General features: G+C 33.2%; 1 protein-coding gene across 4 annotated transcripts in view; it reads right to left on the bottom strand.

Moving 5' to 3' along the window:
• Nucleotides 1-13,180, bottom strand: part of LOC108977647 (voltage-dependent calcium channel type A subunit alpha-1) — a 120,527-nt gene that overhangs the window by 53,270 nt on the left and 54,077 nt on the right. For all 4 annotated transcript variants that reach the window (XM_018947427.1, XM_018947430.1, XM_018947428.1 and 1 more), the window contains 4 exons: nucleotides 10,168-10,503; nucleotides 7,346-7,909; nucleotides 1,513-1,656; nucleotides 1,135-1,336 (listed from right to left, as the gene is read on the bottom strand). In XM_018947427.1, coding sequence (XP_018802972.1) covers nucleotides 1,135-1,336; nucleotides 1,513-1,656; nucleotides 7,346-7,909; nucleotides 10,168-10,503 — 1,246 coding nt within the window. The remainder of the gene's footprint in view (nucleotides 1-1,134; nucleotides 1,337-1,512; nucleotides 1,657-7,345; nucleotides 7,910-10,167; nucleotides 10,504-13,180) is intronic.

Raw genomic sequence — 13,180 nt, 5'->3', positions numbered from 1 at the left:
TGTGTAATGGGTAGTGATGGTTGGAGGAAAATTATTCACATTTAATTTTTGTTCTGAGATCATGTTGAATTGGATTGGATTATAAAATGATAGCCTTGTTTCTATAAACTACATAGGTAGTGCCAATAATTCTGATCTAAATGGTTTAAAATAATTGTAAATTTCGTTTGTGAAGCTAGTGAAAGTTAGATAATTAATTGTAAGCCATTATTATGAGTAACCCAACACTAACGTACTTAATTCTACGTATAAAATATGGTATTACGAGTATAAAAATTGTATAACTAAATTTTAGTATAAGTTCTTAAAGCGTATTATTTTTTGATAGTTAATGAGATATTTATATTTTATGCATATTCGACTATGTGAGAGTGTTCGCAGCAGCTTTTAATTTTCGATATTTTAAAAGCTTTGCAATACTCGATTTGAAATCGTCAATTTCCGGTAAATGTACAACATTTATATAGATTCATTAGCTGTAGTTTCTGCGGGTCTATAGAGTTGTATTTCTAAAAATGCTTTCGAATGTTCATAGCTTTCAGTTCTAAAGCTGTGCATGAAATTAAAAACGCCGAAAATATCGTAATTCCCACGAAGCTTGTTACGGAGCACTTTTATAGGGAAATGTGTCTAAAACTGTTGGCCAAGTGTAAGGACTTTCATATTATTAAATGTGGAAGCTGCAAACTGATTAGCGGTACTTTATTTGTACTGAATACTTAGCATTTATGTAGAATTTTAGTATTTAGTATCTAAATCATTGGTGTGGAATATTTAATTTTGTGTGAATTTGGGAGTGGTGATGTGTACTTGTGTCTTGTGTGTTCACTAATTACTAAACTATTCTATTGAATGAAGTTTTTTTGTCTAAAAAGCGTTGTGTATAAAATCTAAATTTTATATATACACTTTAAGAGTTCATTAACACATAAAGCAGTTATGTATGCACAACGTAAAGTATATTTGAAGTATTTAGTCTGTATTTGGATGAAAACATACAAGGAACCAAATAGTTTTTTTTTATTCACAACATTGACACTACGCTCTAGATTAAGGTGGTAACATTTGTAAGCAAATTGCTTTTCAACACACATATACGTAAATTATTTGGCTAGTTTAGTTAATGTAGCTCACCTGGTTTTTATCAATTTCACCATCTTGCAACTCAGCCTCGCCTTGCTCTTGAAATGTTATGATAATCAAGGCCACGAATATATTCACGAAGAAGAATGGAAATACAATGAAATACACAATATAAAATATGGACATTTCGATCCGGAAATTTTGTATGGGACCCCTATCTTCATATGTTGCAGCCATTGAGTGTTGTAGAACTCTATTAAATTTTGAATATTTATTATAACAATTAATTGGCTATAATATTCAATATACTGTAAAGTGAGTTATATTTATAATATATACTAGCAATATTTCGAGCAAATAACTACTTATGACTAAATACCTATGCAAAATGCGATAATAGTACAGTTAGTTTTCATAGATTTTTCTTACTGTGGCCATCCTTCGCCGGTCTGTACCGCGAAAAGTGTCAGCATTGCCGCCGCCACGTTGTCGTAGTGAAAACTACGCGGCCGCCAAATGCGCTCCTCCTGCTTTGGAAGTAACTCGTCCTCCTCATATTTAAAATAGTAACCCCTTGATTGATTTTTTTTTTTTTTTTTTTGTTTTTGTTTTGATAAGAATTGGCGATGGAGTTGAAAAAGTTTGTAAATTTGCTCATTTTCTAAATTCTTTCAATCAAAATAAGTACAAAAGACTAAAAAACTCAAAAGATTGGCAAATGCCTAAATAACAAACAAAAGTGATCACAACTAACTGAGAATGGATAGTAAGAATAAAAAGATGCAACAAAGGTGATAGTGATAGTGAAAGTGAGAGTGGAAGCGATAGGTAAGAGTGGTAGTGATAATGTTGACAGTTACAGGAAAGCTTTGCTGGCGAAAGCTCATTTTACCGCCGCCAAGCTGTTGCAATGCAGCGTACAGAACAGTTACAGCAAGGAGTGAGCGGAGGATTATTGAAAACGTGAGGTATGTAAATGTGATTTTGTATGTTTTCATATGTATGTGAACGAATCGTTTGTCATTTTTGTTTGCAAAGCATACACATACGGTTGATTAGAGGCAACCATTTGAACAGGGAAAAATAAAGTCATTTAGGCGTAAAGAAATAGTAAATGTTACAAAATTGATATTAGCAACTTAATAATGTAGAAAATACTTAGTACATAGTTAGTAAAAGCTACCGCAATTAATACTACCTAAAAAGGAACAAGAGATTCATTTAATCTACTAGGAAGTAATATGCTAACAAATGACCAGAAGCCCATCTCCCTATTGCTCGCTAATGTTTTTATGTGAAGAGCTTTAAAATATCTTTAAAAAGAGAAAAATGTTAATATACAATTTCATTTATTTAACCAAACTCAATAATGGTTTAATCCTAATTATTATTATTTAAGAAATTAATTATAAACTCTGCATGAACTGTTAGTTCTTTTGCAGCCATGGAAACTCATTAAAAAGCTTAAGATGACATCAGATATTTCAAATACTATTATACAAAAGGCCAAGAAATGAGCTGAAGATTTGAATAGGCAATATAACAGTTTGCATTCAACAGGAAACGTTTCGCTGATGCGCTCAAATCGAATTAAGCTTACTTAATAAGGGTTTTTAAGAAAATATCTTTGCCTTGAGTATTTATTAGTAATTTCGAATGACAGCTATATCCTATAGTGGTCCGATTTGAACAATATTGCCTTGCATAGTAATCTGCTGCGAATCTTGTCGAATAAACAAATTTTTATACAAGGTCTCATTTGATCGACCAGTTTGTATAGCAAGCTATATGTTATGGTAAAAATATACGAAAGCGGTACTTACAAAAACGTTTGCTCCTCTGTACATAACATTATTTACAAGTGTACCCAACACAAGAGGCTTCCAACCTACGCATTAAGGAAGGTAACTTCTAGATAGAAAAAAGTTTCTATGTTCGAGTATTTACAAATATTTTATCTCTCTGATATACTAACTTCCTAACCTTCTAAAAATAAGAAAAATATTGAAAAACAAAACGTTAAAAAGCTATTTATTTTTATAAACATTTGGAAATTATTTACAATTGAGACGAGTTGATGGAAATTTCCCTATTTTAAATATATTTAAAAAATTTTAGCTTTTCGAATAACTCTATTAAATTATTATTTTTGAAAAGTATATTTGTTATAAACAGCTTTTGAGATTCTTTGAACTAAATAATATTCAAGCTATTTATACTGTTGTGGTGGAGCGGCGGTGGCGACTACAAACACACACAGACGTAGAAACGTAAAAATATACTTTTCGTTTGAAGGTTCATTGCACACGAAGGCAAACAGTTAAAACAACAAGATATGAAAATTCTTTGTGTTTTACATTTGAGTGAGTGTATGTAAGATTAACAACAATAACACAAAAGTAATGTAAAATACGGGAACGGTGTGTGTATGTAGGGGAACAATTGAGGAACACACGAATCAGAAATTTAAAAAATAAGTATATCCAAAATATGTCAATTAAAAGGGATACATTTTTTTCCAAATCGAACGTGAACTCAACTGAAATGAACTGACTACTGCGTAGGACTACGAACACTAAAAGCTTTCGGGCTTGAGGTAGTATTTTCTTTGCTATTAATATTGTCTTTTCTCAGTTTTGTCAACTGGATCCTGTACGTTTATCAATGCTTTATTAGTGAGTGGGTTCATAATTCATACGAATTATAAAGTCAAATTCTTTGGAAAATCAGACTATAATCCTTGCATTTAATTGAAGCCTAGAGTCAAGCCCTGATATTTTTTTGTTCATTAGCTTATTGGTTTGTTGCAAACATGTGTTCGTTGTATTGGAAGTGTATGCGTGTTCGAGTGTGTGTTTAGTTTGCTTGGCTGTGAGTTCTTGTTAAGCGCGTGCTATAAAAACAATAACATTAAAGCTTATTAAGAAATCTTCTGGCAGTAATATGGACTCTTTGGTTAAAAGTTGAGTTGACCAATTTAATAAATGAATTTTTGCACTTTTCCATCTGCTTTCGTTTCATCGTTTCCTGTCTGTTTTAAGTTCTCTTGCAATTACACCTTTTTCCATAACAAAATGCAAAAAAATAATTAAAAGTTACATATTCGGTTATAAGTAAAAATATATGCAATTATGTATGTATTAAATATTTATGTATGACGCAATCTTCGACTTTAGTTTTGAATTTTGCTTGATTTGAATCGCGTGAGGTCTGGTCTGGTAAACATTTATGAGTAGTTATTGAAACAACTTCTGCTGGGGTAGCCCCTTGGTTTCGTATTTCTTTTCAATTTCCTCTCGTTTATATTTGATTTGTTCTTCTGTTTTTTCTCTTTGATTTCGGCTTTTGCTCTTCTTTGCTTCTGTGATTGTGCTACRCTCGAGGTAGGCATACAATCAAACAAACAAACAAGGCGGGAAACTTTAAAATGCTACTCTTACATTCTGTTTAATCTGTGCACGCTTGATTATAAAAAATGTATAAAAGTTATATTAAAAGAATATCGATACTGGATTAAGTGAATGCAGGGGAAACATAAAAGTGCCAAATTGTTTGCTTCGCGAAAAACTTGATCACAAAGATTGGCTCTTCTCTGGGCGTTCTCCTTCACTCCTTACTCCGGTATATTGTGGGAAATTTATTGCACCTTTTGGCGATGTAAAGCTCTATTGTATGCTTGTATTGGTTTGTACAGTGTTTTCTTTCCCTAGTGCATGTATGTCATTTCTGCATGTCTTATAGCTCGGTATCTGTTTCGAAGCTATGCCCTATACTAAATATCTCACAAGCCTGCCTTGGTTATCACATTTTAGTGAATTTATTTGAGAACCTGCATATTGTTTTTATATCATTTAAGCCTAATATGGTTTCTTGTAATATTTTATAATAAAGTATTGATAACTGTGTACTTAGTTCCCATTTTGGATTTCTTTTCTCTAAATATATACGAGTATATGTCACAAATACTTTTGAGTAGGAAAGGTATCAAGTAAGGTATTAGAAAGTAGCATTGCATTGATTCAATCCGATTTCACAAGTTATTAGACAACTCTTTTTTCTTTAGGACAGTTTAAACACCATCATTCAATTATTTAACAGTCAATATGTTAAAGGTATTTAAATAACTCAGTATACTTCTACATACAGAACGTATTCCAAATATAGCACTATTTTTTCTGGAAGGTATAAAGAATGGGTAAAATACCCTACTACTTGCATATACCGTACAGAAACAGTTCAAAAGTTTCATAATGGATCAATTCCCACATGCATATCTATCTAGTAAGTAATTGAATATTTCTCATTTTCTTACAGAGTTTGTCCGGAAAATAGTAGGACTGATTTTCTTAAGCCGCGACTGTAGAGGGCGTTCCCAGCTAACGAATGCGCGGCTGGTCAGTGGTCTCCGAGCACCTAGAGAGTCAGGACAAACATTTTCGAGCGACGTGTTTCTGTGAGTTGTTCAAGCCGAAAATGCTGCGTTCGTTAGAGCAGAGGTACGCGATTAAATTGCAACACAGATGTTTGATATGTTCAAGCAGGCTTATCCATATATTGCTTTAGCAAGAAGTAGTATATTTCGGTGGCAGAGACGTTTGATATATTCAAGCAAAGTTAATGTTATGTTATGCTCATTGTCGTTTTTGACATCAAAGGTGTCGTCCACCATGAATTTGTTCCTCGCGGACAAACCGTCAACGTCAAGTTTTACGTGGAAGATCTCACGGGGCTTAACAAAGGGTCAATTGGGTCCGACAAGACATCGAAGCCGATTGGAAATTTCACCACGACAACGCATCGGCTCACACCGCCTTTCTTCTGAACAGCTACCTAATCAAGGTCGGCTTCCCAACGCTTCCGCAGAGGGGATGCAAGCAGAAGGTACCTCGCCTTCCAAGGCTATTCCGAAGAATGGCTTCCATGGCGCCTTCAATGCTTGGAATTCGCGCAGGCAGCGCTACATCGATTTACTGAGGGTTATTAGATTGCTCGATTCTTCACATTAAAATTAAACCAATGTTTTTAACCAAAGACTATTTACTCAACGAAGTTCATCTATTCAAGTAAAAATTTGAAAGGTTTGAGTATATTTCATGTTGAGCAGTGTGGTCGTCGCCGGTTTGTGATTCACATCGTAGTTGGATGAACCAGAGAAGTTTTCGGCTTGACAACTTAAACTTAACTGTATAGCTCTACTTTCACTACCCCTGTTAGGAGTTAAGTCCTCTTAAAGAATATGTGAGATTTTTTGAGTTTTTCTGGCTTTTGGACTGAGTCAATACAATACTAATTTTTCGAAAATTCCATAACAATTACTTTCAAATTATGATGAAGATTGTATCATTCGTTGGTGAGCACTAGATAGTAGTTCTAACGATATATTTAGCAATTACAACGTTTAAACAATCTTCGAAAACTATTCGAACTCACTAAAATTAATTCCAAGATATACATATGTATGTAAAGAAGATATTGTATAAGGTATATAAAATTCCTGTAAGGGTATTGGCAACGTAAGAAAAGTAAAATGTAGTTTTTGAAAACCAAATTGAATAGATCGATGGCAGTAAAAATTGAACACAACTGTTTACAGTTACGTATAGAAATATCCAGCAATGTGTTATGCGGTACATACTTATGTATCTCATATCAATTTTATGATAAATGGTCGTATCCAAAAAACAGTGCTAAATAAGTTTCCACAATAATTTCTCTGACTGGATGCTTCTAGCTTGTTAAATGAAAACATGAAAACTACATACATACTCAATTCATAGACTGAAAACAATAGAGGATTAATAGAAAAGGCTGGAAACTAAATATACAGTTCTATTTAATATATTCTCTAAAATATATATAGGGAAAAATATATCATTGAAAAGGGCATATGCACGAGTATAACTTTGTGTAGGTCAACATTTATATATATGTATATTTGTGTATTCATGTCAGTATGGCTGGTTGTAGAAACATTATAGAAAACATATATGTATGTACATATCTACTTGTATTGTACTAAAATGTATGACTAGTATAATTCTCTTTAAGTATGCGGAAACATTAAGAACAATTGTACGCACATTACTAATGGAATCTACACTATACTTAAATAATATGAACGTCTAAATATTGTAAGAAAACAGATAAGTTGTTCAAGAAATAAAGAAAGTGAAGTGAAGTTTTTAACTAAAAATTAAAAAAGAAAATTAGAAAAAATAAAAAAAATAAAACTTAAAAATTATATTGAGTTTGTTTTACTTACTGGCACTCTTCGGAAGAATGTTTACTTTCGTCCGTACAATAAAAAAATTTCCCATTGAACAATTGTACACCAATTACGGAAAATATAAATTGAAATAATATGTACACGATTAGAATGTTAACAACATTTTTCAATGAATTCACTACGCAGTCGAAGACGGCTTTCAATTTTGGTACACGCTTGATGGTTTTCAATGGTCGCAGGACGCGCAGTACGCGCAACGATTTGATGGTTGATAAATTTTGTCCAGCGCTGCTACCGCTCATATCGAAACCGAAACTAACAGCAGCGCATACAACGACCACAGCATCCATAATATTCCAGAATTCTCTTAAATAGCTGCCTGGATGTAATATAACGCCTAAATCTACAATTTTTAGTAACATTTCTATTGTGAATACGCCGGTAAATGCATAATCGAAATAATTTAAGATTTCGTTTCGTGACGAATGCTCACGAACAGGATCTTCGGCTGCTAACGCTATCGATGACAATGAGATGACGATCATTATGAAAAAATCAAAATATCGCAAATTAACAACCCAATGTGCGCCGCGGCGTATACTAATTGGCGCAATTTTCCAAAATTCATATCCATTTTCGAAATGTTTTCGGTTTCATGTATGTTTTTTGTTGCGATTTTTTTGTTTTTTTTCGGGTTGTTTATGTTTTTTGTTTTTTTTTTTTTGTTTTGTTCATTTGTAGGTCAACAGTTCATTAGTTGTTTGATTAATTTTGATCAAATCATTTATATCGGGTTGCATAATTTTGTTGAATCCACATATTTTCAAGATTTTGATGCATTTTGTGCAGTTTCCGAATTTGCGTTAAATTTTTTGTTTGCGGTGCGCAGCGGTAGGGAAGTGCAGTGAGGTATTTGGTTGTTTTTGGTATTGGTGATATATTTTCAGCATTTGTTGGTGAATTTGTTTGTTGAGCATATGGATGGATGATGGTGATTGATGTGATGTAAGCGATTCGCAATGCAAATGATGGCGTTTGAAAACCCAAAATCAAAATAAAAAAGTTTGTGTAATTTAATGAAACGATAAAAGAACAAATGTAAGAGAAAAAATTCTTGAGTCAATATTTTTTAGTCAGTTATTAATGTGGACATATATATATATATAGGTACATAAGTGTTAAATATTGCAAAAGAGTAGAGAATAACATAAATTTAATTAATTAATTTTAATGCTAATTGTAGTATTATGTATTATTGTTTTCTTAATATCTCCACTGCGTTTTACCTATGTCTATTATACACTAATATTTAAAAATATTTACAGCTAAGAGTATACAAATAAAATTTATAAATATTTTTGTTTTTCTACTTAGCTAAAAACTCATGTATAATAGAGGAAGTCTGAAAAGCATTTTTATTATCCGCTTTAGTTTTAAATTTAAGTTGCTTAGAAACGAATGAAACATAACAAAAGAGCGTATTTTCATAAGTTGAGATGTTGGAAAACACTTAGAAGAACGACTCTAGGGTATAATAAATCTGATACAACAAAATTTGAACGATGCGCACAGAGTTGGGATAAGTCAGTCGTGTGAGAGCTGTTAGTTTGGGCCAGCTGTAAAGTCATTCGAGGATTTTTAAATAGTTTTAACATCAATGTCAACATATACGTAGACAGCCAAGCAGCCATGAAGGCAGTTCCCTCGTATCACATATCGGGCGTTCTTGGGAAACAGGGCATCAGTGAAAAGTGTTGCCAGAATCAAGCAACTTCACTTCTACTGGATGTCAGACCACGAAAACATCGAGGGCAATGAAATAGTGGACGAATTGTCACGAATAGTTTACGGCTAACAACCTAAAACTTGAACAACATTGGGAAACTCATACATTGTCTATACGACAAACTGGAGAGAAGCATGGTAAAGTAAATCAAAGCCCGATGAAGCGAGCTACTTGGGTGCAAAACTGCGGTCATATGCAAAAGTAGATCGGAAATACAAAAAATTCCTATTGGCACCCGATAGAATAGACTGAAGAAACATGATAGGAATACTAACTGGTCACTGTCAAGTGGCGACACACGCCCACAAAATTGGGCGGACAGATCGAAAAGACTGCAGGAAATGTCACCAGGGTAATAATGGACCATCTCTTGTGCACTTTTTTCGCGTTGGCAAGTCTACGCTGTAAACATCAGAGGTCCCCACATTATCGATAGTTAGGCCACAGAGTTTGTTGAAATTCGCGTCAAGCACAGGTATCCTAAAGGATACTACTCCTCGTGGACCTAATAACTGAAGTCCATCTGGTATCGCAAAGAACCAACAGTGGTCTTTGCATGGCTCATTGACCTACCAGATTAACATAATCTAAGATTTTTATAATAAATATTTAAAAATTGGAACATTAGAGTGGAAACTCATTTCCTGGAGCCAGGAGAAGCTAATAGATAGCTTTGTTCTTAATAATAATGGTTTTCAGACAATGTAGCTTAAATAAAACTCAAATAAAAGAAAGACTTTGAATAAACTTAACTATACTTAGATATGTATATATTATATATACATATTATATAATAAATTATTATAAGTACTTAGTAAATAATAATAAGCAAATTGTCTTATAAAATACAACTTCGGGTAAAATTAACTTAAATATACTTAAAACTAACATTTATTTAAGAAATGTGAGACTGAATACAGCACACTGCAGCAGTCTCCAGAAAGCATCAACCACACCCCCCTTTCAAACACCATTTCCAGGGGCATGATGTGCCTACCCGCCCAGCAGCTATGCACTCTAAACTCACGCATTCACACATGCACACAAACATTTAACTAAAACAAGTAATTACGGGTTCGTTGGTGATAGTATAAACATAGATGAATATGGCAACATTGGTTTTGGACCCTCCGTCACTTCTTCTTCCTCCTTCTTTTCGTCTTCTTTCTTTTTACTCTTTGCCTTATTCGGTATGGATGCGCCGTCACCGTTCTCTACGTGAACGCCATCTGCTTGAAGCGCCTCCATTTCCTTTTCAAGCTCCTGCAATTGCTTCTCCTTATCTTCCTCGACTTGCTCCTCTTCGGCAGCTGTCAGTTCTTGGGCATTCGCTAAATTATCGACAGCGATAGCCAAGAATACGTTTAACAGTGTATAATTACCGAAGAGTACCAAAACGATAAAGTATCTGCAGCGATTCAGAAAGAATATATCATTTAAAATTCAGTTTGGGCACATTCTTTACTTTTACAAATGTGTCGATTTTAAAAAATGTCGCGTACAGTAAGGTACTAGTCAGCTTAAAAAGCGTAGAAAAAATAGTTGAGTTCATAAAATGTTGAAATTCTGGTCATAAATATGTTAAACGTAATATATATATACCATAAATAATATGCATATTTGAATATGTTTCCTAAATTATTTACAGTTAATTAATTATTAATTATTTTAATAACTAACCAAGAGGTTCTTAAAGTGTGTTGTATTGTAAATGTGCAGAGGGTTGAGTAAAAGTAAAAAAGTAAAAAGTTCATGAATAGTTTAGTGGGCTAAGGTGTGATTAATGCAATGTAATTGGTGTAAACTTTTAAAATGGATGATAAATATTACGTGAAAACTAATCCATAGGTATGATGCCATATATTATTGGTTCAGCAGCAAAATTCAATACTAATAGTAAATATTTTTAAAACAAAATTTTGCAAATAGTGGCAAGAATTGAAGAGAAAATATTGACCTACGTCGTAAACGAAATGAACTGTTGAAAATTCGAAGCATTTGTAAACAAAGCTTTCTGCATCTTTCGTTTATGACGTCAAAGGCACTCCAGGAAACCACAGCAATAAGACTGCACTTTCTCTACTTAAACTCTTCGAATTTTCATTTCGAGACTGGAAGTTATCCAATTTTTATTTTATTTATTTTATTTTATTTTTTCATTTACATTATAGCATTCAATGCTTCAAATTTAACTATACAAAATCGTGTTTGCTGCTGCCCCAAATCTCGGCTCATATCATATGGTAAATATGTGACACTGAGTACTCTCCTTTGTTCGTTAACGTTAAACACGCCAAAACTCCTGTTCTTTACATCACTGTATACGTTTTCTTCGAACTTGTTAGTTGCTTAAGTTAGTTTTTACAATGGACATAGACATAGTCGTACAAGCCATACAAATTTTTACACTTTGCTAAGTAATAAACAAGTGTGATGTTAGATGTTGGAGAAAGTAAGCTTACTAATGTAAAGCAAGCAAAGCTTTGCTTGTGCTAGCACGCTTAAAAAATATAAAAACAAAGATTAATTAAAGCGCATATGAAAATTACACACAAAGTGCTTATTTTGAGCTTTCGTAGGAACTCGATTAAAATCCCTCATATAATTTCATTTGATAGCAATACTATAATTTAATGAATATGCAATGCACGCACTCAGATGAAAATATATTTTGTTCACAAATCTTCCTGACACTTTAAGTGTTTTTACATATTTTTTTGTTTACATATTTAGAGATAGTTTAAGTTACTATAAACTCGGCATATTGTTCAAAGTTTGTAAATAAAATTTTAATCACAACATTTTGTCATTGTAAAATGTTTGAAATATGGTGTTATTATTATYATTATATTATATACATATGTGTGTGATGTGCAAGTAAAATATGTCAGCATTCACACAGTTCTGAAATTAGTCACACATCTTAGGATAACTTATATAAATTCCCAATGTAATCGAGTAGGCGAAGGCCTTCGCTTTAGTGCTTCAAGACCAATGGCCGATCGATTATCATTTTTAATTAATTATTAGTTACAAATGTCTAAATATCTAATTGAAGTTGGAAAAGCTAAACTAGTTTATAACTGCAGTTTTCACACCGAAAGTAACCTACGTCTAGTCTGGTACATATTTTTGACAATTGAATCATTTGAAGTTTAACCTCTCTCGATTAACCACACTGTCCTGATAGTAGCCTTAGAAGATTCGGTAGACATTATTGAAGCATGACTCATTCTCGTTCGACCCCTTCAACTGATGAATATATTAGGTTGTCAAAAAAGGCTTGCGGTATTTTCGCTAGTTGGCGCTGAGAGCGAGGCGTTCTAGTTTTATTCGTCGTATCGGGTCAGGTTTTCACGCGCTAACACGTGTTTGATTGATTGTCGTTTCTTTTAAGTCGTTTATGAGTTATAGCGTCGCAAACAAGGAGCAAAATAAATAGAAAATACGGCATATTTTGCAGTACTACTACGATAAAGGCAAAAATGCATCTCTGGGCATGAGTCATCAAAAAAATTTTTATGAACAATTGAAAATTCATTAAAAAATACCGCAAGACTTTTTTGACAACCTAATATTAAACAAGTAAGGAAGGGCTAAGTTCGGGTGTCACCGAACATTTTATACTCTCGCATGATAAAGTGACAATCGAGATTTCAGGCGTGGTTGTGAACCGATTTCATCCATATGTCGTACATATCATCAGGGATTTAAGAAAATATTATATACCGAATTTCATTGAAATCGTTTGCGTACTTCCTGTGATATGGTCCCATTTTCAATTTTCAATTTTTAAAAAAGCCTGGATGCAGCTTCCTTCTGACATTTCTTCCGTAAAATTTAGTGTTTCTTACGTTTTTTGTTACTCGGTTAACGCACTTTTAGTGATTTTCAACATAACCTTTATAAGAGAAGTGGGCGTGGTTATTATCCGATTTCTTCCATTTTTGAACTGTATATGGAAATGCCTGAATGAAACAACTCTGTAGAGTTTGGTCGACATAGCTATAGTAGTTTCCAAGATATGTACAAAAAACTTAGTAGGGGGCGTCCAAATATGCCCCTCCCTAGTGCGATCCTTTGTG

This window comes from Bactrocera latifrons, unplaced genomic scaffold, assembly GCF_001853355.1.
Source record: "Bactrocera latifrons isolate USDA-ARS-PBARC rearing strain unplaced genomic scaffold, ASM185335v1 scaffold_93, whole genome shotgun sequence".
Taxonomy (NCBI): Eukaryota; Metazoa; Arthropoda; class Insecta; order Diptera; family Tephritidae; genus Bactrocera; species Bactrocera latifrons.
The sequence above is the reverse complement of the archived record's forward strand: the minus strand, read 5'-3'. Positions and strand labels throughout refer to the sequence as shown.